Raw genomic sequence first — 25,290 nt, 5'->3', positions numbered from 1 at the left:
TGCCCAGGGCCCAGACACCCCTACGTGGCCTGTGCTGGCCCGAGAAGGGGGCTGTTCCTGCCCTTTCACACGGAGCCCAGCTGCCCACTCTGCCATGGCGCAGGGGACTGGGATCCAGGCAGACAGGAGGGAGGGAGCTGAGAAGCCCGGCTCCTGGCAGCCCAGGTGCTCCCCACCTTGGTGCGGGTGTCCAAGAGTGTCTGCCGCTTGGATCTCGCTCGGAGGGGCTCTGGGCTAGACAAGTGGCCCCGGGGAGGGCGGGGTAGGGAGCTGAGCAGCAGCAGCTCCTGGAGCCGAGGCCCTTGTAGCAAAGCCCTCAGGGGAGACCTGCAGGGTGTCAGGACTGCTGCTGCTGCTGCTGCGCTGTGTGGGGAGGGAATCTCTGTCAGTCACGTTTGCCCCACCCCGCCGCGCTGGCCCTCACTCACCCGAAGCCTCAGGCGCTCTCTGAGCCCCCACAGGGCAGGCGGACCCCCCCCCCCCACCGTGGCCTGTGGGAGCCTGATGTCCATTTGGAGGCTCAGGCAGTGCCCATGGATCGAGGGGTCAGAGCCTCAGTGGGCAGGGGATGGCCTGTGTTGTTGGCTGCAGGGAATCGGGACCTCTCGGAGCCCTGGGCATGGCATGCCACTCTGGGGCTGGGCTTTTCCATCCAGGAGAGGGTGGTCGGACAGCTGCCCTCAGTCAGGGACCGGGGCTGCCTCCAGCCCCTCCGCATCGATTTTGGGACCTTACCAGGCAACACCTCATAGTCCCTGTGTGACGAGCTTGTCCTCCTCCTGGATGGTCACCTTCACAAAGTGACCAGGAGAGCAAGACCCATGGTGATGTGAGCCCGGGGCTCTGACCCCATGGGTCAGGTGGGGTCTCCGCCAGTCCGTCCACCCCCCACCCCACCCCCACCCCCACCCCCACCCCCGGTGCCTGGCTATCTCAGCAAGTCGGCTAGGGCTGAGAGGGTCGTGCCTGCCTTGGAAGACACCGGCAGGCCGGCCACGGCCACCTCTCCAGAATCAGCCCAGGGGCCTGGACCCCCACAGCACAGACACCCCTGCAGCCCCTTTCTGGGCAGCTCTAGCGGTCTGGGGGGGCGTCCCCCTGAGCCCTTCCTCCAAAGCCTGTCCCGCAGGCCGTGGGGGAGCTGCTGCTGACCGCGCTGCCTCCTGCCTCATCTGTTCTGCCCGCTGACCTGCCCGGGCCCACAGCAGCCACTGACGGTGCCTGTGAGCGTCCGCCCGGGGGCACCTGTGCTCCTGCTCTCACCCACATCCGTGGCCTCAGGCCCCTACAGAGACCCCTTCTGCCGCTCCCCCGTGTGGTGAGCCGGACTGTGCCCGGTCACGCCCTCCCTGGCAGGGGCACTGTTGCAAAGATCCCCTCTTCAGGACGACAGCCTGAGAGGGACCCAGGCCCCGTGCTGGCAGACACCAGCCAAGGGGCGGGGGTCACCATGGGAGGACCAGCCGGGAAGAGCCTCGCGTCTAAAGACCGAGGCCACCCCAAGGCGCTTGCCTCAGGTAGAGCGGCCCCAAGCCTGCCCTCCCCGCCTCCAGCCGAATCCTGTGAACTCCCAGTCAGGGTGTCGCCTCAGGCCACCGGCTGCCAGTAGGGGCGTGCGCTCCAGATTCTAGAAAAACCTAGCACCCCAAGTAGTGCGCCTTTTAAAATGTAGGTCCATGGGACGCCTGGGTGGCCAAGGCGGTGAAGCATCTGTCTTCGGCTCAGGTCATGATCTCGGGGTCCTGGGATTGACCCCCTGCTCAGGGAGCCTGCTTCTCCCTCTGGCTCTGCCTCTGCCCTGCTTGTGCTCTCTCTCTCTCTCTCTCTAAAATAGTTTTTTTAAAAAAACCAAATCAAATCAAATCTAGGTGCAGGGGAGGGGCCCTCCTAGTGTCTGTTCTCTGCTTTCCCTGGATTTCGGGTGCTAAATTCTCAGCCTGGAGCCCCGAAGGGAAACGGATTGCCCCCAACTCCCAGGAGCAGACCTCATGTAGGAAGGGGCCCAACCCAGCTCCCCAGGAGAGGGTTTGGGGTCAGGCTGCTCTCCCGCTTCCTACACATGTCCTTGTCCAAAACACACTTGTGCCAACAAAGTGCCTCCCAGAAACGCCAGCGAGGTGCTCGCAGGGGAGGGGAGGCCGCCGCTGATGGAGGCTCCAGCTTCCCACCTTCCTGTCGATGAGCTGCAACACCCCCCTGGCCATGGGGGCTCTCTCCTGCCGCCTCCAGAGACGCTGGAGGCTGAGCTCACCCGGCCAGGGCCTGTGGATCCTTACCGCCCACCTCAGGATCTGGGGGACACGCCACTTGCTACTAGGCAAGATTACCGACCACAGAGCAAAGAATTTGATGGGATTTCTATGCATGATTCCCCCAGGGAGGAGGGACCTGTCCCCAGGCAAGGCCATACCCCTCGGCTTTGCCATCCCCAGAGTTAGTGCCCAGGCAAGGGCATAGGGTCACGGTGGACCCTGGCCTCGGGACACACCCGGAGGCCTGGCAGAGCACACCCCTCAGCAGGGCCTAGACACTCCCAATGTCCATTCTAGGTCACCCCCGTCCATAGCCTCATCCTTCCTGGCTTCTTGGGAATGGACTGACCAGGCACAGTCCCCACCAGCCTTTCCTCTAGAGCCCCAACCGCCCACCCAGCTCAGAGAGAGGGAAAGGCTCGCACCTGATCCTCACCCCCAAGACCACTCACGGGCCAGGTGTGGGGGGCGGTGGGCCGGGGAGCGGGGAGATGGTCTAGATGTAAAGACAATGCCCAGGGTGGTCCTGGGGAGGGATGGTGGTACCACGGCCAGACTGTCCCAGTGTGGACGGTGACCCTGTTCCCATGAGACCAGAGGTAATGAGGCCCCTCCCTGTGCTGCCCACTGTGGGGTCTCGGCAGTGGTCCTGTGTCTGAGCCAGTCCTGGCGCTCACCCCATCACATGAGCCACGGACACGTGGCACTTAGAGGGACCACTCAGAACAAGTGCCTCCGATCAAATACGTTCGTGGAACCCAGTTAGAGAAAACTGATTACTCAGCCCCCTTTTCCTGCCTGACTTCTCAAAGGCCTCATTCTTGTGGTTCCTTGGCCGGGGGCAGGGGGCCGAGGGGCATCACAGACCGTACTGACAGGAATGCAGAGCCATCTGGAGGTCTCTTGGGGCACCTTCTGTGAAAGGCTGGACCCTAAGGTAGTGATGGACAGTGGGCTATGACTCTTCTTTGGGGCCCAGGAAATGCGCTGTAGGCTCCAGGGGGACCTGGGGGCCAGAGGCTCGAGACGCAGAGACGGACCCTCGTGGCGCCGGCTCGCCTACCATCGGCCCCCGCCCCGCACTCTCGCCCGCCCCCAGCCTTCCTTTCTTCCCCAGAGGCTGCTTTCACAGTGTGAAATCTGGGGCAGTGGGACCCCGTGTTATGCCCAACCAGCTTCCCCATGTGTTCTGGAGGACAGGGAACAGGGAGAAGCAGAAGAGGCGCTGGGGCCTGGGATCCAAGCCAGCCCCATCTCAGCCCGGCGTCCGCTGCCGGTCCATCCAGTCCCACCCCGAAGGTCACCCCAGCCCTCCTGACACTCAGGACCTCGGGAGACCACACCTCCGGGCAAGGGAGGGCCCCCAGCCAGCCACAGACGGCAAGGCCCCCACTGCCCGGGCCCTGCCAGGAGGAGGTGCCCTTGGGCGACCTGGCCCACTCAGGCCTCTTGAGAAATCGGAGGGTCTAAAAGATGATGCATTAGGGCAGGGGGGACAGGATGACGCGTCAGGGCGGAGGAGACCGGGAAGGTCAGGGCCGGTGCTTTTGGTGGGGACAAGAGAACACTTCTCGGTCATGGTTTCAGCCTTTGAGCAAACCCCCTCCAGGGAGCAGAGACAGAGGGCAGCCCATGGGACGTGCCCTGGACCTTGGAGGGACCCTGATGTCAGGCTGTCCCAGGCAGAGGAAAGGCCGATGGAGCTGGGTCCCAGCTGGGAGGGCCGGTGGCCCCGGGCTGTGTGCCTTCGACCTGGGGGTGTCTCCGCGGGGTTGTAGCCCACAGAGCTGATGAGCTCCCCCCACAACAGCACACAGGATACCTCCCTGCCTCTCCCCTCAGACCACCACATCCTTGGAGTCAGGCCTCCCAGACCAAGTGCTTGCTTAAGGGACACTGCCTTAAACGCAGAGGCTAGAGGCAAGGGACACCGACTCGTCACTTGAAACAGTGTCAGCCGTGGGCAGGTGGAGGCGGGCCCAAGCGACGCGCCCACAGGCAATCCCACAGGAGGGGCCCGGATGCTCCAGAGGCAGTGTCCCTGCTCGTGGTCCCCCGTAGGCCGAGGCCACCATGGGTGGCCAGACCCCTCCCCTCGCAGAATCTCCCTAGTGCCACAGCCCCAGCAGGATGGCCATCTACTCCCCACACGTCTGCCAAGGGCCACGCTCAGACCAGGGCACTCCGGGACACGCCAGAGCTGTGCCTGGGAAGGACGTCTCCCCCTGCAATCTGGGACCAGCTGGCCAGTGACGCGTGGGAGGAAGTCAGCCTCGTGAGAGCGGGGCACAGCAGGGACCTCGTGTGCCCAGCAGAGAGGCTCGCCCGGCGGGCCTGGGCGCGGGGACCTCAGAGGCCCAGGGAGGCTGAGTGCCAAGCAGTCCCTGGCGGAGAGGGGCGAGGAGCGCTCAGGATTTGGGGCCTGGCCTGGCTGGCTGCGGGGGCCCCACTTCTCCAGGCCAGAGCTACCCGTGACCCAGGTGACCAGGCCTGGCGGGGAGAGGCTGCGTGTGTGCAAGGACTCTGGCTGGAGCCCCTCGGCTGGTTTAACTGAGCAGTTGCCGGGAGCCTGGCATGGACCCAGGTTAACAAACGGCACGTGGGAGACTGTCTCTGGTGTCCCAGAAGGTCGCACGTCCCCGCCCCCCTCCCCGACCTGCTCTTCTCAGAAACTCATTCATCTTCCCTGACCTCACCAGAGACCCTTCGGGACCCATCCTCCAGCCCACAGGGTCTGCGTGTTTCCGTGGCAATCTGCACGTGCTTCCTACTGTGAGCTCGTTGAAGGCGGGGCCCCACCGGGATCATGCAGGCGAGTGGGGGCCAGAGCAGCGCACCATGCCGGGGACTAGTCCGGGCAGCTTGGGCACTGAGCCGTGTGCCTGCTGAAAGCCACTGGGTCTCCTGCCTCATGTCCATGACTTCCTTGTTTCAGAGGACAGCCTGAGAACAGGGAAACTGAGGCATAGGAGGGGGAAAGAATCTTCCCACATAGCAGCCCTATGAGGGGATTGCGCTGCCTGGCAACAGCCACACCCCCTCCTAGGGAAACAGAAGCATCCCTGGGACAGCCCGGCCAGTGACAGCCCCTCTGAGTGGGGGCCCGGGGCACGCCCTGCTTTTCCCTTGCCTCAGCTCCCAGAGCCCTCTCAGCGGGGCTGGCTTCCCTGCTCGGGCTGGGCGGCACCGTCCGCCTCCTGGTGAAGTGGCTTTTCTGCGGCAGCTGATCCCCCATGGGAAGGGCGTCTCTCTAGAGGCGCTCTGGCGCCCCCGCATCCGCCTTGGAACTTTCTAGGGCGTAGTGGAGAGGCCAGCTCTGGACAGGGGAGCAGAGGACAGCGAGGACCAGCCCCAGGTGTGACGTGCACAGCCCCGTTCTGCCCAACGCAGGGCACACGCAACACCACGAGCAGAAGGGCTCCTGTTGGCGCCCGACGGCCTTTCCCTGGGGCGATGCCTAACTGGGATTATTTCAGACACACATGGGCCCTACGATTCGGTTTCTGATCATAAAATCATTATTTCTGATGCAAGTTTCTCAGCCCACAGACACTGCTGGAATTTGGCTGAAGAAAAATGGGGACACCTGTCCTTCCGCGATGCCAGCCCCGGCCCAGCCTCCGCGTACCTCCCGCCCTCGCCCTCCCTTCTGCCCCAACCTCCTTCCAGCCAGCCCCGGGCAAAGTGTGTGGGGACACGTGGGACGTCTTGGTGCTCCGAAAGCACCTTGGGCTGCGGAGCAGGGGGCTCTGACCGCAGCTACTGGCTTGCAGAAGACCTTTAGGCGGGGAGGAAAGGTGGGGGTGGGGAAAGCCCGGAGCTGGGGAGGGGGGGGGTGGGGCTGGGCTGTCCGTGGTGCTGACCGTGGTGCTGACCGTGGTGCTGACCGTGGTGCTGACCTCATCTGCTCGCCCGGAGAGGGAGACGGAACAAGAGGCGGGCCTGTAGCGAGGACAGGGCGCCTGACAGGGACGGCCAGGCGGCAGGGGGCAGACAAGAACCAGGGGTCAGCCCCACAGGGGAAGCCTCCTCGGGGGCCAGGCCCTCCTGCGCTCCCTGCGGCAAACTGAAAGGCTTGGGACCACACGCAATGTCTGCCTTTCCGCAGCCCACTCCTGCCCCGTCCACTCACCCCAGAGCAGTTTACTCAACCCACAGTCTTCAGGCAGCTGGGACATGCACAGCTGTGCCCTGCGGCGCGGTGGGGAGGTTAGGGTAGGGTTCGGCCGTGAGGGCCCTGACGTCCACCTGAAGGGAGGCTAAGACAAGAGCACAGCGGAACAGGGACTGGCAGCCGGCCGGATGTGAAATGTCATGTTCTCGGGCACCTGAGCTAAAGTTCAAACTCATTCGGGTCTCAGGGTCAGCCTCCTTTCCCCGGGGGGTTTTGACACTTATCAGAGAAAGAAGAATCTAGACACAGACGCATCTGTGAACGCAGGGGTCCGAGCGTCTGGCCCTCCCTGGTCTCCACGACCTTCAACTCAGAGAGGCAGCGAGTGAGCTGCTGGTTCCAGGTTTCACCTCCGGCCCCTCCCGGAAGGAAGGGACCCTGGTTTCCCGGGGGGACAGGGCTCCTCCTAGGTGGATCAGAGCGTGGACAGGGCTTCAGGAGGGATAGGCTGACCTGGAAACCTCCTTCCACAGGGAGGCCCTGTGTCGTCTGCTTTCTCAGCTGCAGATTCGGCTCCAACTGGGCATTTTTTTTTTAAAGATTTTATTTATTTGTCAGAGAGAGAGCGAGCACAGACAGACAGAGTGGAAGGCAGAGTCAGAGGGAGAAGCAGGCTCCCTGCGGAGCAAGGAGCCCCATGTGGGACTCGATCCCAGGACCCTGGGATCATGACCTGAGCCAAAGGCAGCTGCCCAACCAACTGAGCCACCCAGGCGTCCCCAACTGGGCATTTCTAAGTCGAAGCCAGTTTCAAGTACAGGAGGAAGTCGGGCTTTCCTGCTAGGCCCCTAACACCTGGCCTCCCTGCTGGACAGGCAGATGCAGATGCCTAACTCTAGAGAAGCCCCAAGGTCTACCCCAGGCTGCTGGTGGGAGACCCTGACTCAGCAGGTGCCACCCCCACTGGCTCTAGGCCCCCATGTGGCTCCGACAGCCTGTGGCCTCACGGTAGCCCTGGGATGGGGAGCTTGGGGCCAGGTGGCAGTTCAGGGCTCCGGTCACCACAGGACCCTGGGCACACGGCTGGCTGGTGTGTGGGTCCCGACTGCTCACCGCTGTCGGCGGCCGTCTCCTGGGGCTGAAGGGCGTGTGTTGGGCAGACGACTGCCAGAAGGAAGGATGGATACACTGCAGCGTGGGGGCCCTCTTCCTTATCCAGACAGAAGCGCTCCCATCCTGGTACTGGAGGTCTCACCTAGCTCAACCCTGCCCACAGGGGGAGGGCAGCATGAACCAAGAACCAAGAATCCCCATCTGCTGTGCCGTCTGTAGCTGGACCCCTGCCCACGGTCACTGTATGGACCTGTCACCTAGGCCTGGCTTCTCCCAAAGGGGCAGTCCCATCTGGCCTTGACCCAGTCCCCTCCTGCAGCCCATGGTGCCCACTCCCCGGCCCAAGGCCCCCAGGATGCCTAAGCACCCTCCCCCTGGAGGCTTCTGTTGCTGGCCGCTGCCGGCAGAGGCTGTCGGACTATCGGAGTCTCTCTCAGCCCAATTTTCTTAAAAGGCACATAAAATATTTACCAGATCATTTCTTGCTGCCCGCAGAAGATAACGGAGTCACGTCCACAGCGGCCCAGCCCCCCCTGCTCTGGGAGGTGACAGCCAACCCACTGGCGGGGACGAGGGCTTGCGGGGGGCGCTGGCCTGCGCGGGGGCCCCAGCCTCGTCTGCCTCGTTCTCCCACTTGGTTTCCTCAGTGCGGAAACGACCAAAGATTCATCTGGTGTTTAAAATACAAAACTGGAATCTCTTGCCTGTGAGCATCTCCACAGAGAAGTGGGGCTGGGAATACTCTCCAGCTGCTCCCACTGCCCGTGGCCCACTGCCTGCGCCTGGCGGGCGAACGCACCAGCACCCCCAGTCTCTCGCGGCTGGAGTGCGGAGCTAGGGTGCCCGGTGCACACAGCGTGGGCGGGAGGTCCGGGGCCACCCGATCCCTGCTGCTCACCTGGGCCAGCGGCGTCCCCGCTCGACCTGCCTCGCTTCTGCCGGTGCAGCTGGTGGTGAGACGGGCTCCAACAGCCAGCGGGGCAGGCATGGACAAGCCGTGGGCACAGTCTGGCCCTCGCCTGCCCTCCATGCCAGTTCTGATCAGCCTCCTTGCCACGTGGGACTTGGGAAGCCCGTCTCCCTAGGACAGACCAGCTCCCCATGCACATGTGGGCGGTCACAATCTCCTGAGAGCCCCAGGCAGGAACTGCTGCTGAGGGGCACAGAAGGGGTGAGCCCTCCTGGCCAGGGGCAGCCTGGGCTTCACACCCGGACACTCCCCCTCCCCTGGGAGGTGGGGAACGTGCTCCCTGGGCCTCACGCCTTGACAGACATGGCCATGGTGACTTTGAATGTTTCATGCGTCTCTGAACCCACGTCTGAGACCAGGCTCTGAGGCATGTGCTCTAGTCTGACTCTGGGGTCAAGGAGATTCAAGTCTGGGGGTCCCTCTCCCAGCACCTGGACCACCCCTAACTGTCTAGAAGCCCATCTCCACCCCAGCCCCGGGAACACCAACTACACCCCAGACCTCACAGGGGCCAAGCTGCGGGAGGAGCCGTGGGGAAGGGCCTGTCTCCAGAGGTGCGGGACCAGGGGGCGCAGGGCCCAGGTTGGCCTACGTGTGCCCGCTTCTTGCTGCCGCCGTGTGTGCCGGAAGCCAGGCCCAGGATTTGAGACAAGTGCTTGAGCGCCTGCCACATGTTTGGTGCTGTTGTGGACAGTGAGGGGCTGCCCGGCCCGTGGTGGCTCATTGGGCATTTCCTGTCCACCACCATGGCTGCCCATGGCGACCGCGAGATTGCCTGGATGACCAGTGTGGCACCACCAGCCATCTGGCCCGATGGAAGAGTGGCCGTACACAGACACGAGCACGGTGTCCGCGGAGACACGCCGGGTGCCAGGTCGTCACACAAACCCATAAGCCGGGAAGTGGGACGGCCGTCCCTGTCACCCACGGTGCTGTCTCAGAACACGAGGACATGGAAGGGGAAGTCAGTGACAGAATCAGATCTTGAAACCTTCCCCCCAAATGACCCAGGAAAGAGGAAGTCTCGAGGGAAATTTGGAAATATTTTGCACTAAAATAAGAATGAAAAAAACTATCAAACTCTGTGGGAGGCAGGGAGAAGTTAGGGTCTGACGCCTGCGTTAGAGAAGAGAGGTTTCCGCACAGGGGCCTGAGCTCCCACCGCAGAACCTGCAAAAGGCAGGCAAGGCCCCAAGGAAGCAGGAGGAGGAGAAGCAACCAACCAGATCAGAGCTGAGGTCAGTGAGGCTGAAGGCAGAACCACGGAGCGCTGGGGCTCTGAAGCACCCAACAAAAACCACGTGAGAGGCTGAGCCCAGGAGGGAAGAAGCCACCACCGTGGGAGGAACGAGGGAGGCCGCGGGCCGTGGGGGGCCGTCGGGGGCTCAGACCCGACAGATGGCATCCCCGCGCACGTGAACCGCCACACCCCGGCCAGAAGCAGACGCGGCCCCGGGCCGGAATGAAAACCGCTTTTGCAGTTAGGAGCCTCTGACAAAGAGCTCAGGCCCCTGCGGCGTCCCTGGGAAACCGTGACACCAGACAAGGCTGGCGTAGTGCGACTTACACACTCCCTTTCAGAGAGGACACACTTCCCAACTCGCTACCTGACGAGCACAGACCAGAGTGTGAGCGAGTGCACGGGACCCGCAAACACAAACACAACACGGCCCTTCCAGGCTGGGCCCGGGCACGGGGCCGGGCTGGCATTCGGGAAGTGCCCGCAGTCATCCCGCACGCGAACAGAGTAGAGGTGGAAAGCTGCGTGACCGGCCAGCGCCGTGGAAGCCCACGAATCGTTTGGCAAAGGTCCACAGATGATAAGAGCTTTCAGCGAGCCGGGAACAGCCTGGCTCTCCGGCGTCTTCCCACCGCCAGGCTCCCGAGAAGACGCTGGCTCGCTCGCTCCCTTCCGTCTGCGCCCACGGGGGCTGCGGCGCCCTCACAGCGCGCCTGGAACTCCTTTCCTGTAAACCCCGTGATTTCGTGTTTGTGTATCTGTTGTTGCCCAACAAACAACCCTGGAACTTCGTGGCTGAGAACAGTGGCCACGACGGGAATCCCTGCCTGTAGCTCAGGACCCCAGACAGGACATAGCAGGGACGCGGCCTCTGCTCCCAAGGGAGGGACAAAAAGGCAGCCATGTGCGAGCTCTCTGTGCAGGCTCTGGGTACACGCCTGGGCTGCTGGGGTCCCAGAACCTCCCCTGCGTGAGGCTGGCATGGGCGGGGCGGCCCCCCAGATTCTCAGTGCCAGATCCGCAGCAGATCTCCGGCTCTGCGGAAGCAGAAGGAAGTTAATACAAACCAATTCCAATGCAAATGTCAAGCCACCCCTGCATTGAACGCCAGCGGCTCTGAATGTCAAGGAGAGCCCCGCCCCGGCCCTGTGGCTCCGGCTGGTGGAGGGGACAGGGCTGGGCTGCACCTCCCTCCCGCTCCTGGGCTGAGGGCCACCGGCAAGCACAGACCAGAAGGGAGACGATCTCTGGACGGTGGGGAGACAATGCCTCTGGTGAGAAGGAGGGGCGCAAGCCGGGGGAATCTGGCCGCCAGGAGCGGTGTTCGCTAGAGCCCTCCCCTGAGCCCAGGACTGCGGAGGGTGAGGTCAGGGTCGGCTGAGTTCACGCGGAAGATGGGAGCTGACAGGTGCAAGGTGACCTCTGATCCAGCGTGGCAGATCAAAACCTGAATTCCCTGCCCTAGGCTGAAACTGGTCACTAGGAAAAGCCTGAAGGTATTAGCGGACACAACCCCCCCAGGACACAGCTGGCCTCTGCAGCACAAGAGATCTCTGGTCTGCAATGCAGAAGGAGACAGGCCATTGTCTTTGCCAGGGAGGGAGCTGTGGGGGCCTGGCCTGTACGGCCTGTATGGCCATGGACCCCATGCTGAGGGGCGCCTGGTGACTACACAGGCTCGGTGCAGCCGTGGCGAGTGTGAAAACCCTCCGGACGGCGGCGACGGCCCCAGCAACGGAGGGCGAGTGACCCGTGGTCAGGGGGCTACAGGGCTGACTATGTACCGAGTCAGAGAAGGTCAGGTGACATCTGGGGGCAGGGGACAAAGGCTGCCCTGAGCTCCCCCCGCCGCAAGCTCAGCAGGTCTCCTAGCATCCCATGGTGCTGGGCACAAGGTGCGTGCGGCTGCTGCTCCCACGCTGTCGGCCTTGTCCCGGCCGGTCGCCCTCCTCATCCACTGGCCGTCTGCAGAGCCGCACAACTCCCTGAGCTAGTCCTCACCTCCCGAACCACCCCCTGGTGTGACTCAGGCCGTTTGCACGTGACGCATTCGGAGCGGGCCATGCGCCCGCGTCAGAACTCACACCTCCCTTGGCAGATGCAGAAGTAAGGGCTTGAGTTACACCATTTCATTTTTAAACTGAAAAAGAAATTACTTTTTGCATCTTATAAAACCAGATGATGGCTGCAGACAGGTGGGGATTCCCGAGGACCGAGCACGAGCCTGAGGGCTGGGGTGCCCCAGCCAGGGACAAGCAAAGGGAGGAGACCCAGGAGGGGAGGAGTCCTTCTGGGCCGGATGGAGGGGCTGCCTGTCACCCTAACCCGACACAGATCCAGCCAAGGGAGGGAGCCTTGCGCAGGGCCGCGTGGAGGCCCCGAGCAGGAGGTAGGATTGCAGGTGGGCCTGGCAGACCAAGCAGGATTTGCAAAGACGGCAGCGGGCAGGGAAGGTGGGGAGGGGGTGACACGGGGGGGATCTGGTGTGCGGGACGAAGGGGCAGCGGACACCCCTCACCGTGACCCCTGGACGTCCCGGACGTGACAAGAGTTAGGACTTTTCCCTACAGACACTAGGGAGCCATGGAAGGCTTCAGAGCAGGGAGTGCCGTGGTCAAAGCGGCAGAAGCCTTGAAGGAGGAGACGGGGGATGGGGGGGTTGGGGCCCAGGAGGGGGGGGGTCACAGAAAACCTCCCCAGGCTCGGTGAGACAGGTGCGCACCCTCACCAACGCAGCAGAAAGGGCTTCCCCGTGCCGGTGAGGTGTGAGGGCCTTTCCTGGGCCGCGCCCTGGGGTCCCTCTGTGGTGACCCCCCTTTCCTGCCTGTGAAAGCTGCACACCACGTGGAGGGGCCCCAACTTGCCTGGTTTAACAGCTGGGAGCAGGAGTCCCCGCTGGCTCTGGGTCCTGCCCCTGTCTGGTCACTTCCCGGCCAGTCCCTCCCGCCTCCGGCCTCAGTCCCCGGGTTGCGGTGCAGCTGGGGGCTCCGCGCCCTTCCTGAGGCCTAGGCTCATCCCTGCACGGGTGCCGCAGCGAGGACGCCCAGCTGGAGGCGGGCGCGTTCGGAGGGCGGGTGACTTTCCCGGTGCGTCACACGGGGGAGAGGGAGGAATCTGGCAGCAGACGGGGTGACGGGGAGCCCCGAGTGGGCACGGTGTGCAGGGGCTGTGTGGAGAGGATGGGCTCCGCATGGTGTCCACGGCCAGGGCCCTAGATGAGCTCACCTAGGAGGGCCAGCAGACGATTCCTAGGCTGCATGGCCCTGTGCCCTGAGGGAGCCTCCACGCCCCAGGCCCTCCGTTCCCAATACTTACGCCCACCCTGAGGGCTTCGGGGACTCAGGGCAGGGTAGGGGTCTTGTTTCTGTAACACAGGACACATCGCAGGACACTCTGTCCTGGAGTCGGGCTAGACGACGTTGTGAGCAGGAGCAGGGCAAGTCCAGGCAGAGCAGGAGGGCGAGAGGGGGCGCAGCCCCCTCCATCCCGCGGAGGACCCCCACCACAGGCCAGCTGCACTCCCCGTAACTGGGCTTTCAGAGGAGGGGGGCGGGAGCTTGGAGCACTGTCCTCCGTCCATCTTGGGGCCCGGCCAGAGCAGAGCCAAGCCCGAAGGGCAGGTGAGCCTGGCGAGCGGAAGGTCGGCAAACACGCTCGGCGCTCCTGCTGGCCTCGCTGGCCTGGCTCGGGGTTAGGAGAAGGTCAGGGAGATTTGAGCCGTGAGCTCTCAGAAAGCCTGTAAGCAGAGGCTCGCTCTGGCAGGTCGGCCTCAGAGCTCAGGGGACAGGGGTTGGTGGGTGCCCCCCCCTTGTGCTCCAGATTCTGGGTCCCGGTGAAGCCAGACATGGTGGCGTCCAAATGGGGCCCGCTTCCTGCCTGTGGCTCCCTCCCTGGGTCTCAGGTCCTCGAGGGCTCCCGGCACTGGACAGGCAGGGTCCAGGCTCTCCAGAGGCCCAGCAGAACGGTGGACCCAGGGTTGGGCCGGCCGCTCAGGCCCGAGGGGCCAGCCTGTGACCGCCCTGCCCCAGCCTCCCCAAGGCCCCTCCTCCTGTCGGTTGCCTCATGGATGTCGCTGGCCCTGCTTCCTGCCACACGATGGGCTCATGCTCACGCCAGCTCTTGCACACGACACGCACACGTGAGCACACACACGGGCACGCACGGGCACACGCACACGGGAGCAGGAGAGTCGGCTGCTACCCCTCTGCCCGGGAGCGGGGCCTGCAGACCCTCTGGCGGGGCCGCTGGCCGGCAGGAGCTCAGAGCAGACCGTATGTGGAGATTGTGTCTGACTGCTCACGTCGCTCGCGCAGGGAGGGAGGAGCAGGGTCGGTCCTCCCCAGGGGAAGGTTCAGGAATTCCAGCGGGAAGCTGGAGGCTCCCTTGGGCCACTGCAGCCTGGGTCGGGCTCCCACCCGGTGAGTGCTGCCACCTAGTGACATCCTGGACGCAGCGGCTCCAGGCCCTGGAAGAGTGAGAGGGCAGGCAGGGGGCTGTGGGCAGGGGCTGTGGGCAGGGGCTGCGGGCAGGGGCTGTGGGCAGGGGCTGCGGGCAGGGGCTGTGGGCAGGGGCTGCGGGCAGGGGCTGGTACACGTGGGAGTCGGCATTCGCCCACCAGCTTCCCTTGAACCCATGCCCGTCCCCTGTGTCCATGTGCACCACGTCCTGTCCCTGTGCTAACCATGGCCCCGCTGACCTGACCGTGGCCCCGCTGACCTGACTGTGGCCCCGCTGACCTGACCGTGGCCCTGCTGACCTTGTTACAGAGATCGCACCCTCGGGTGCCCCCACGACACCTTCGGACCCTTGGAGACACCTGCACCCTGCCGCCACATTGGAGGACCCCTGGTGGACAGGGGGTCACCGCAAGAAGGGATAGCATGTGTGGGGGGGCATCAGAGATCCTCGAAATCTCACCAGCCCCTGGGGAATGCTGCTGTCACCCTAAAGTCATCTTCCATCACCAGGAGGTTCTCCAGGGCAGGAGAGCAAGGGGAAGGATGACGAAGGGACCTTGTGAGCAGATGACCACTGACCTCCCTCAGTCAGCATCCCTGGGAGGGAGAGCTCCGCCGCCCAGGGGTCTGCCGTGGCCCCCGCCCTCTCTTCCATAGGGACCCCCCTCCCTGTGTCCACCCCACAGCCCCAGACCCTGCTTCACCATTTCCCCCCGTCTCCCAGGCTGCCCAGGTACGACCCAAACACCTGCAGCCTCCCCCACCTTCCCCACCGAGCGGCCCCAGTCCCCAGGCCGGGACACGGTGGCCCACAGGCCCAGGAGACAGCAGGAGGCCGCTCCGTGCCTGGCCCACCGGGAGGGTGTCGAGATGCACGCAGACCTTCTCAAAAACCAAGACAGCCACGGCAGGGACCCCAGAGGTCAGCTCAGCCGGGGCAGTTCTCCTGCAACTCTGGCCACTTCCCCAGGCGGGCTCGAGGGCCACCTGCTGACCCCTACTTACCTCCAGCCAGGGCGTCCCCAGCTCTCCCACTACGGTTTTCTCCCCTCGGGAAATGCCACCTCACGGGGGTGTGTGCTTGGCCTGATGCGCAGGGGTGCGTGGCTGTGTGACCACGGGGTCACCCCTGCCCCGCCCTTCCCCGCTCTGCTCATCCTGTGCTCTGGCAGTGGGGCCGGGAGCCCACCTGGGAGCAGAATGCGAGCTGCACGGGTTGCTGGGCACAGGCTGCTGGACGGCCCCTGTACAGAACCCCGGTGTGGCCAGGCACGTGGCATGAAGACTGCATTTTCTCGTCTTCCATACAGACTGGGACTCGGTCTTACCTTACAGAAGGGGGCAGAAACCTCACGCGCACGTGGGTGTGTGACTTCAGAGACTGGTCCCTAAAAGGACAGGGTGCCCTTCCCACACCCCCCACCCCACCTTGTTAGCTGAAATGAAGATGTAGCAGTTGGACTCCAGCAGTCACTTTGGTCCATGAGGTGACCCTGAGGAGGAAGTCATATAGGACAGAGAAACAAACCAGGAGGGTCCTGGGTTCCTGGCCCCATAGGTCCGCCTCCCACACTCGTCCACACAGCCTCCCTCTGGACGTGGAGGCCAGCAGAAACAAAGGTGAGTCTACTCTGGAACCCATGCTTATGTAGGGCCTCTCTGTTCATCGCAGCCAAGACTAACCCTAATCCTAGGTAACAATTCCAGAGAAACTGAGGCAAATTTCTCAGCACAGGGAAATAAGGCAGCTGCTCCAAGACCATGGAGTGCAAGCAATGACCTTCTCCTGGGGCCATGGAGGGGACAGAGGTGGCCTGCTGCCTCACTCTATAGCCTCTTCTACACAGAGCAGAGGGACAGTGCCAGGCCCTCTTGAGAACTCCGGGGCCTAGGTTACTCACCAGCACCCCCAGAGCTACACAAAAATCTGGGCAGGGTGGATTGTGCTGGCCCAGGCACCCCGGGCTCATGAAGCACAGGTTGCAGGTTTCCCAGGACGGCTCTAGTGCCCGTGGCCACTTGGCACCAGCAGAGCCTGGCAGGGGACACAGCAGAACAGTCAGTGCTGAGGGGAACAGAGATGCCACGGCAGCTGACCCTAGGCCTGCAGAGAGGAAGTCAGCCGTACCTGGAACGTGGGTCAGCTCTCCCCAAAACCTGAACACTCCAGCCCAGAACTTTCTGGAAGTCTCACAGCACGAAGACCTCTGATGGGTGGCCAGGCCTGACAGAGGGCCAAGGGGACCACGAGCCTTGAGCCCCACTGAGGTCAGCAAATCTGGGCACCCACCTGGGGCAGAGCACTGCATCTCAGCCCGTTCACCAATCTGCCTGCTCCACTGACCTCCGGGGAGGGCCCGGCAGGTAGAAAATCCCAGAGGGCGGGGACAGCCATAGCAACCCGGACCTCACTGCGGCCGGCCCTCACCCAGGACACTGCAGGGCGGGAGACAGGACAGCTGTGCCCACCCTAACCTCCAGCCCCTCTTCCCACGGGGCCTGGGCAGTGGCTGGCAGGGAGCGGCCAGCAAGAGCCAAGGGCAGCAGAGCCGAGGGCCAGCAGCACCGTCTGCCTCTGCACCGGACCCACGTGCTTGAAGCTTGCACCCAGGAACCGGGTCCGCGTCCGGGATCAGAGGGCTCACCAGCCCCAGCCAGCGGCTCCCTCCCCCGGATGCCTGCTGCTCCTAAAGGCAGAGGGAAGGGCCACCAGCGGGAGCCTCGGCAGACTCGGGTCCGGGCCCGGAGCGAGTGAGCGTGAGACCCCACGGTCTGAAGCCGTAAGCATGAGGCAGTGACGGACACGGACAGAGCCACGTACCTTGACCCTGAACCCTGGGTGTCCCACTTGTCCCTGCCCTGGGCGCACCCCCACCCCAAGACCCCACCAAGGCCCTGAAGACGGCGTGTAAGACGGAAAAGGCCACACACCGTGCAGGTTGAATCACCGTGTTTTACTAAGTGCACAGGCCCACTGGGCTTCCGGACAGGTCCCCGCGGCAGTAGAACTTCCCGGAACTTTTCACATGCGCCCCTGCTGCCGGATTCCACCCCTGAAGTCGCCGGGCAAACCCAGGCCAGGCCCCATTCTCGGGGACAAGTGTGAAGCGGACAGTGAGTTGAGAAGTTAGTGTCTCGGCTGGTCCGTACAAAACTAGAGTTCATTCCCTGGGCATCTATCCCTAGAAAACGGACAATGCGCGAGTCGAGGGTCGAGTGTGCGGTGGTGACACATTCACGAAACAGAAAGGCCCGGCGGCTGTGGTGCAGGGGTGCATACACGTGGTCGGAAGGGCACGTCAGTACTGAAGGCAAATGAAGAATTCTTTGGAGCATGAACAAAGTGCAGACGGCCAAGGCAGCAGCACGGGTGGGGGCCGCGGGGCAGCGAGCGGCAGGGGCAGGCGCGGGACGGGGTGAGGAGGGTCCCGGCGGGCACAGGGCCGGTTCCTGGTCCATTGCCCGCTCTGCGTCCGACCATAGCGCCGGTCCCCTGGACGAGGGGGCAGGGTGCGGTGCCGGGCAGACGCCGGGGGCCTGGGGCGACCTCGGTGAATTTCCGTCCACGTGCATTAAGGCAACGACATTATGAAACCCAGCCAGAGTTGGGCATACGGCACTGGGGGGCCAGAACACAGCGCCACCCCCGGGGGCCCCTCCCCCTGCACCTGACCTGGGCGGTCCCCAGGCTCTTCCTGGCATCCTCTGCCCACCGGGTGTCGAGACCAGAGGCCCCCCCAATTCCTCCAACCCTATGGGTGCCTTTGAGAGGTGGACGGAGGGTCTCACCTGCCAGGGAGCGGGTCTTCCTCGCTCTCTCTACCCTGTTTGCTGAAGCCTCTCTCCCCACCGCGTCTCCTTCTGGGGTCTGCCGTCAGCCCCCCCCCCACAAGATGGCCTATCCAGTGAACCGTGGCCACCGCCCGTGCACGCTCCAGAGGCCACCAGGGCCCTAGCCTAGGCAGCTGGCTTTCCTGGGTTCCAGTCCCACCATGCCGCCTCTTTCAGGAAGTCCTCCCTGGCTGTCTCTCCTACTTAGGGCTTGGCAGGGGCCCAGGGGAGGGCAGCTGGCCTGGGACAACACACAGCCTCCCTGGTGCCGGGAGCAGCAGCCCATTCCTTCCGGGCCCCACCCAGGCCTCCTGCCTCTTGCCCAGCTTCGGCCCATCGAAGCAGGTGGCCTGAAGATCCGCTCCAGGGTCATGGAAGGCAGCCGAGGATGACTCAGGACAGCGTTGGTCGTGAAGGGAGCCATGAGCACTGGGGGGCACCAGGGGCACGGAGTCCCACCGGCTGCTCGGGACCCAGCCACGCAGCTGGGGGCCCCCAAACCCTCCGCGGGCTGTCAGGCTGTCCCTCTGCACACCACGTTTATTTCAAGGGCTTGTGACATCGGAGGGTGGGACCCTGCGTCTTCACTCCGGTCTTGCAGCGTCACGTCAGGGACGAACCCCTGAGCCCACCGCTCTGTACATTATTTACAATTTGGGGAGAATACGAAATAGATACAAACATCAGCATTTCTACAAAGGCCTCCCAGGGGCCATCCACACCTCTGGGCTTCAAGAAGCGTCTAGAAACGTCTCAGGGCCGATTCCATCCACACCCGGCACAGGCAGGGGGCACATGCTCTACGGAGGGCCCCTGAACGTGGGGCCAGTAGAGGAGAGAATGTCGCCCCCTTGGCTTCCGTGTTACTGTGTCGAATCGGTGACCACCGGGGGACTCCAGCCTAGTACGAGGGGAGAAGGTCAGTTAAGCTAAATCACCACGTTAAAGACGCCAACGGTGCCTGGCTGGCTCGTGTGCTCTGGGCTCGGGGAGTAGGGCTGGCCACGGGACAGGTCACGACCTGCCCTAAGCCCGTAGGCTTCCACACAGCAGTCCCGGCAGGGCGGGCTCCCGGGGCCTCCAAACCGGGCTGCAGAGCAGCCCCCACAGGTGGGGAGGACAGTGGGCCTTCCACGGGGAGGGGACAGGTGGACGGGCCAGGGGGGCCTCTGCCACGTAACCAGGGCCCCCCCATCCTCCAGGAAGGACTAGCAAGGTCACGGCTCAGAGCATGTGGACAAGAGGGAGATGCAGGGCCTCAATATGCCAGAGAGAGAGGGACAACACCCACATGGCCAAGGAGGGCAGAGGGAGGTGGCCAGGGCCTGAGGGTCACAACTGGACACCCAGAGCTTCCCGGCCCAGCCCACACCGTGTGGTGGCACACGGTGCCACACGGCTGTCCAGCTCCTGGACAGCTGCCGGGCAGCGGATGTGAGGCCTGTGGGACCCTGGATGGGGCCAAGGGGCCCCTCTGCCTGTGCTGCCCAGGAGCCTGGGCACAGGAGCACCTGTCACTCCATGTGTCCATTCCTTGGGGCTTGAAGTGGGCAGACCCAGACAGAAAGATCAGACGAAAGCCACGGGAGTCAGGAGCGCAGCAAGTGTGCGCGCACGCGTGTGTGTGCCCAGATGTGAGCACAGACTCCAGCCTCCCCCGGACCTCAGGAAACCCTGCCGCACCTGCCAAGGGTGACAGCTGCCCAGAGCCCCGCTCCTGTCACACGCGCCCCACAGACGCCCCGTGACAGCACCGGCCTCCTCCTGCTCTTACCCCTCTGGAGGCGGGACCCGGGGTGCACACGCTGTCGGGCCTGGCTCTGCGGGTCCCAAGAAGGCGCCTTTACAATACCATCTCTACCGCCTGTACCCGAAACCAGCCTTCCTTCCAAGGGGGCAGAGACTCCACGCAGGAGGCCTCACACACTCCCTGGATGCGGGACCTGCCGGCAGGCCGGCCCGTCCCTCCCGCTGCAGCCTGCGGGAGCCCCTGCCCCTCCGAGGCCGGCGTCCTCCCAAAGGCGCATGGCACAGGCCCTGGAGCCCCCGACGACCAAGACCGGGCAGCAGAGGGGTCCCCGTTGCTGGCACGGGGCCAGAGCTGGGGACGGATGTGGCCGTGCCACCCCGTGGTTCCTGCCCCGCCAGGGGCCTGCAGCCCGAGTCCCCCGTGGCAGGAGGGTAAAGGGAGCTGAGCCCGGAGGCAGCAGCGACGGGAGGGCCCGCTTGCAGGGCCACGACACACAGGCCACATCAGGGGCTCGCGGTATCTGCGCTGGCAGGGACTTCTCACCACCGTGAGGCCCAAGGCCAGAGAAACACTGCCCTCAGGAACACAGTTCATCGGCGTGAGCAGAGGTCCAGAACGCCTCCCCTCCAGGCCGTGGGGCCACGCACCTCCACGCCTGCCCCTCCCCAAGGCTGGGGAGGGGGTGTCCTCGTGCCGGGTCCCCGACACGAGCAGTGGTTCCCGACTCTGAGCCTTCGTCCTCCCGCTCTGGGAGCCACCCTTGGGCAAACACAGGCCCAACCTCTGGCTGCCCGTCAGGCAAGGAGGTGCCCAGAGCAGGACTGGGGAAGGGGCAGCGCCCGCAGCCGTGGCCCCACCTGCTCAACCGACACGAGTCCCCAAGGAGAGCCGCGGGACCCCAGGCCCAGAGCCCGGGACCCTTGACACCGCTTCCTGCACGCTTCCCAGAGGACAGGAGCGACTCTATTACTGGCCGCTTCCAGCCCCGCTCGGGGCTCTCCCCAGAGGTAGCTTTCCGGGGACGTCGCTCCATAGCGGGCTTGGCTGTGCCCAGCCCTAGTGCACACGAGGTCACCACCTCAGAGAGCGCCAGGTGACCAGACCCGTGGTCCCAACTGCCAGATGCCCACACACACTGACCGCTGAGGGCCCGGAAGGGAAACCACAGCTGCCGTCCCTGGGGCCAAGGGGCCTGCCCCAGGAGAGATGGGGGTCCCTGCTCCTTGAGGCCAGGGTGGAGATGGGCATCCTTGACTCTCAAGAAGTCCCAGGCAAGGGCCAGGTCAGTGGAGAGCAGGTGTGTGGACGGTCAGCTCCAGTGAGGACAAAAGAGGCTTCCTACAGGAGAGAGCTGCTTGAACCCTGCAGAGGGAGGGGACCCCAAAGCCCTCAAGAGGCTTCAAAGGGTTTTCCCAGGGCTTAAAGCATCACTGTCCCGCCCCGGTCCTGTCAAGGCCCCAGGGAGGGACCAGGGAGGCAAGACCCCCAGTGAAAGACACCGTGTGAATCTGGTCACCAAGCCACTGGTCCTGGGACCTGGAAACAGGAGCCCAGCCTGGCTGTGCCCCAAGCCACCCAGTGCGCTCCCTGCGCACGGGTCTTCTTTTGGAGCTGGTCGTGGCCTGGTGGCTGGTGTCCAGCCTGAGCAGAACAGACAGAACACGGGCGGCCCATCCCCAGATCTCCTATGGCTGTGGGAGCCTCTGAGGACCCTCTTCCAGAGGCCTAGGGAGCAACCCGCCCCCCAGGAGCCCACGCTGGGAGGTGCTGGGGCCTCACCTCAGCCCTTCCCGTCCAGGCCAGCATCCTGGACTCGGGACTGGTGCGGACCCAGGGGTGGGGGGAGGCGGTGCTGACCAGCAGCAGCTCTCTGGAAGACGGCCCATCCTGCACGCCTGCCGTGCAGGGACAGCGGGGACAGGGACCGAGGGACAAGGATAAGCCGCACTCAAGGGGACAGCCGTACCTCCTGCCGCCGCAGGCACAGGCCGTGGCGCCCTCCCCACTAAGCCTCAAGGCCCCGGCCCTCCACAGCAGCCGCCCTCACCGGCGCCCTGTGCCTCCCCCCCACTGCCGGGGGCCTGTCCTACGCGGTCACCCCCGCAGCACCCGCGCCAACGGTCTCACAGTGGGCACGGCCGGCCGGGCTGCCCCTCGTTAGAAAAGAAACTCTTGTCAGCCTTCGCCACGTGAGACCCCCCCCCCCCCGCCTGCCGTCACCCCCACAGGCCCCACCCGAGTCGCTCTGAGGAAAGGGCCCGGGAGAGTCGCGTCCGCACACCTGGAAGGCCGAGAGTTAGGGAGAGGCCGGCGGGCGGCCTCACTTCCGGGGCCCGGCCCAGCCCACGTCACCGAAAGGGCCTTCCCCGGTGGCGGAGCGTGGCGGGGGCCCGCAGGGGGTGCAGAGGTCCGAGTCCGTGTCCGACTCGCCCTCTGCGATGTAGGGCCGGACTTTGGCGCAGGGTGCGGCGGCCGCACCGCAGCTGTTGAGGGCGTCCAGGTTCTCCTTGGACTGGGAGATGCTGAAGCCGCTGAACGAGCGCTCCAGCTCCTCGTGGTCCACCGACGGGATGGAGATGGACGTGTCGCTGTCCCGCAGGGCCCCCTCGTGCCTCAGGAACTCTGTGCTGGCCCGGGGCCCCCCGCTGTAGGCCGAGAGCGACCGCTCGTGGGCAGGAGGGGGCGGGATCCGCACCAGCGAGCCGGGGTCACCCACGGGGGAGGTGCCGTGGCCCTGGCGCGGGGGGCACTGCTGCTGCCACGAGGTGGACGGCGGGCACTGGGCCGGGGGCGCCGAGAAGTTCTTCTGGCCCGTGGAACTGGCTGAGCGGATAAGCTTGATGATGCAGGCGCCTCTGTCGCCGTGCTCCCGGCTGTCCTCGGGGCTGTGGTATGGCGGCGCGGGCTCTGGCTCCTTGGCCCCAAAGTAGGCCTCCGTCTCCGTCGGGGGGATGCCCATACGCTGCATGTAGATGTTCACCAGGAAATCCAGCTTCTTCTCCATGGACAGGACCTACAAGGGGAGCTGCTGGACCAGGCCTGGCGCTCTCCGGGCAGGGTGGTGGGGGGACCCGGGCCGCGCCCGGGATGTGGGGGGCCCAGGCTGCTCCAGGACGTAGGGGGACCCTGGGCTGCTCCTGGGAGGTGAGAAAGCCCTGGGCTACCCCCGCCCCCAGAGGTCCAGAAGCAGCAGGAAGCAGACACAGCAGCTTAGCCTCTGAACGCTCCCTGCAGTGTCTGGTCCCTTTGAGGAGCCCTACAGTTCCTTTCCTTCGCTCCCAGAAGCACGCCCCAAGTGCTTCTTACACATGGGCCCCAAGGACCCACTCCCCAGAGAGAGCTTTGACCCACCCCCGGAGCCCGTCTCTGCGCCTCCTACCTGCTTCTCCACTTTTCCCAGCCGCCCCATCATGCTGGGGTCCTCGGGCAGCTCCGCCTCGGCCGGGCCCTTGGTGCGGTCCTTGTCGGTGATCGCCGGGCCCCGCCCCACGATCTGGTCCACTCTGCCGGGAAGAGACCCCAGCCCCCAGCATGAGATCGGGTGGGTGCGGCGGGGCCCGTGGCCCTCTCCTCCTGGGCCAGGCCACAGCCCCCCAGGTCCAGGCTCCGGGCTGAGCCCAGAGCTGACTGGGGTGCCACCAGGGTGCCGGGACAGGTGGACGCGGGGCACCTGGTCTCGCCCCGCTCGCTGAACCTGAGGGGCCCCCCTGCCGATCCAGTGGGCTGGCATATTAGGAAGGAGTAAAGTGGTGGGGATGGGCGCCTCGAGCCCCCCAGGTCCCCTCTCCCGTGCCCGCCCCACCCCTGAGCTTTACTCCTCCATAATGTGCCATGGGGTCCTCAGCGCAACGGGGGGCGGGGGCGGGCAGAATCCCACGTGTGCGGCAGGAACAGAAGCAGACATGACAAGAGCCACGGCTCCATGCACACGGGACAGGGTGGGGCACAGACGGACAGGAACCCGCCAACGCACAAGGGAGGGGCAGACAGAGCCACTGCCAAACGGGGGTCCGTGAGTGCTTGCGTGGGGGCGATGTGTGCGTGTGAGCGTGTGTGCACGCAAGCCCGTGCGAATGCATGTGCAGAACGCAGCTGCGCTCGGCTCCAGGGCACGACTGGCGACAAGACACACAGGTTTTCTAGAGGGAAAGGGGACCCAGCACAGTCCCTGCGGAGCAGAAAGGGCCACCGGAGGGCTCAGAAGGGGCCACTGCTGCGGCGTGGGCTCTAACACTCGCACCGAGACCACGGGCATGTGGGAACTTGGAAACAGAGACCCCGGCTGCCTGTGAGCCACAGTGCCGAACCCCCAGGCCTGCCGGGCGCACGGCTCTCCCCCCGGGCTGAGGCCAAGGAGCCCTGCCTCGTCTCTGGCCCCAAACACATTCCTCGAGCTTTGGGGTGCAGGAGGGCACGGCTCCCACACCCGGGCAGGGGGCCTCGACTCAGCGTCCTTCCACACCGACAGGCTGCCCTGTCTGCCTCTGGGGGGGAGTGGGGCTCGGGGGGGCTTTTCCTGCCGTTGCACGAAGCGGAAGGGGGTGGGGAGCCGCGTCAGCCACGGTGCAGCCTCATGCCCCGAGAGCCGCATGCGCCACGGACGAGGAGCGTGGGGGGGGCGCTCGCCGCATGCACCACGGACTGACGAGGAGCGAGGGGGGCGGGCCTCAGACTCCAAGCAGACCCGGTAGGGAGCGGGCGGGGAAGCGCTCTCTGGTGTTTCCGGGCGTCTGCACAGGCACCGGTGCTCAGCGCCTTCACCCCTGCCACATGACGGGCCGCCTGCCTGGCCGGTCCCGTGGGGAGCCTGGAGCTGCCACGGGTGGGGGTCTGGAAAGGGACGTCCAGGGGGCCCGGGCCATCCCTCCCCTGGCCTCAGGCAGAGGAGTGAGGTTAACCCCATGTGCACACGCCGTCCTTCTGGCGCCTTCTCTGGGTGACCCTGTGTGTCCCCTGGCTGCAGTGGTCCAGAGGCCTGGGGGGCCCTGAGAGCCGCAGGACCTTTCCAGCTCCTGGCCTGAGGATTCAGCCGCTGCCCCCCGAGCAGTGCACGAGGGTGGTCTTGGGTGTCCAGGCTGCAACACTGTCTGCGCTGCCCTGGGTCAGGCCTGCCCCCTCCCCCAGGGACTCCCTTCTCACGGAAGAGCCACCGGGTGGAGACGACCCGCGTGCCGACCCTCGGCCTCACGGGTGGAAGTCCTGGCACACGGGGAGGGCGAGGCAAACACACAGTCCCTCCACCAGCCAGCTCGGCCAGCATCCCTGCTGGTCTCCGGGATGCCCTTGGGCCCCTCTGCCCTCCTCTCTGCCCCCGGGGGCTCTGCTCTCCCCCAGGTGACCAGACCCGCTCCGGGGGCATAGGTCACAGCGGTCCTCTGAACCGTCCCAGGGAGGCAGAAGGCCCTGGAGCTTGAACTTCACTACAGAAACTTCTGCTAGCTCACCACCTAACCGTGCCCTGGCCTTCCTCTCTGCCCGTGAGCCAGGGCCAGCTTCGATGATGCTAATTCTGATGGTCGGAAATAAAGCTCCAAGGTCTCGGGCTTTCCCTGGGAGCCTCACC

At 64.9% G+C, this 25,290-nt stretch overlaps 2 protein-coding genes across 18 annotated transcripts in view; one reads left to right on the top strand and one right to left on the bottom strand.

The window, feature by feature from the left end:
* The window catches only part of LOC131807711 (collagen alpha-1(I) chain-like), a 31,747-nt gene extending 9,859 nt beyond the window's left edge, over positions 1-21,888 (top strand). The window contains exons 4-10 of the mRNA XM_059133275.1: positions 1,130-1,517; positions 2,230-2,317; positions 8,923-9,003; positions 9,144-9,316; positions 11,286-11,444; positions 12,699-12,775; positions 21,526-21,888. Of these exons, the coding sequence (XP_058989258.1) occupies positions 1,130-1,517; positions 2,230-2,317; positions 8,923-9,003; positions 9,144-9,316; positions 11,286-11,444; positions 12,699-12,775; positions 21,526-21,888 (1,329 nt within the window). The remainder of the gene's footprint in view (positions 1-1,129; positions 1,518-2,229; positions 2,318-8,922; positions 9,004-9,143; positions 9,317-11,285; positions 11,445-12,698; positions 12,776-21,525) is intronic.
* KCNQ2 (potassium voltage-gated channel subfamily Q member 2) overlaps positions 17,080-25,290 on the bottom strand; it is a 51,541-nt gene continuing 43,330 nt past the window's right edge. For all 17 annotated transcript variants that reach the window (XM_059133179.1, XM_059133162.1, XM_059133165.1 and 14 more), the window contains 3 exons: positions 23,107-23,230; positions 22,009-22,740; positions 17,080-18,878 (listed from right to left, as the gene is read on the bottom strand). In XM_059133179.1, the coding sequence (XP_058989162.1) occupies positions 22,048-22,740; positions 23,107-23,230 (817 nt within the window). In that variant the 3' untranslated portion in view covers positions 17,080-18,878; positions 22,009-22,047. The remainder of the gene's footprint in view (positions 18,879-22,008; positions 22,741-23,106; positions 23,231-25,290) is intronic.

The sequence above is a fragment of the Mustela lutreola genome, chromosome 9 (genome assembly GCF_030435805.1).
Source record: "Mustela lutreola isolate mMusLut2 chromosome 9, mMusLut2.pri, whole genome shotgun sequence".
Taxonomy (NCBI): domain Eukaryota; kingdom Metazoa; phylum Chordata; class Mammalia; order Carnivora; family Mustelidae; genus Mustela; species Mustela lutreola.
This window is presented reverse-complemented; position numbering and strand designations above follow the sequence as displayed.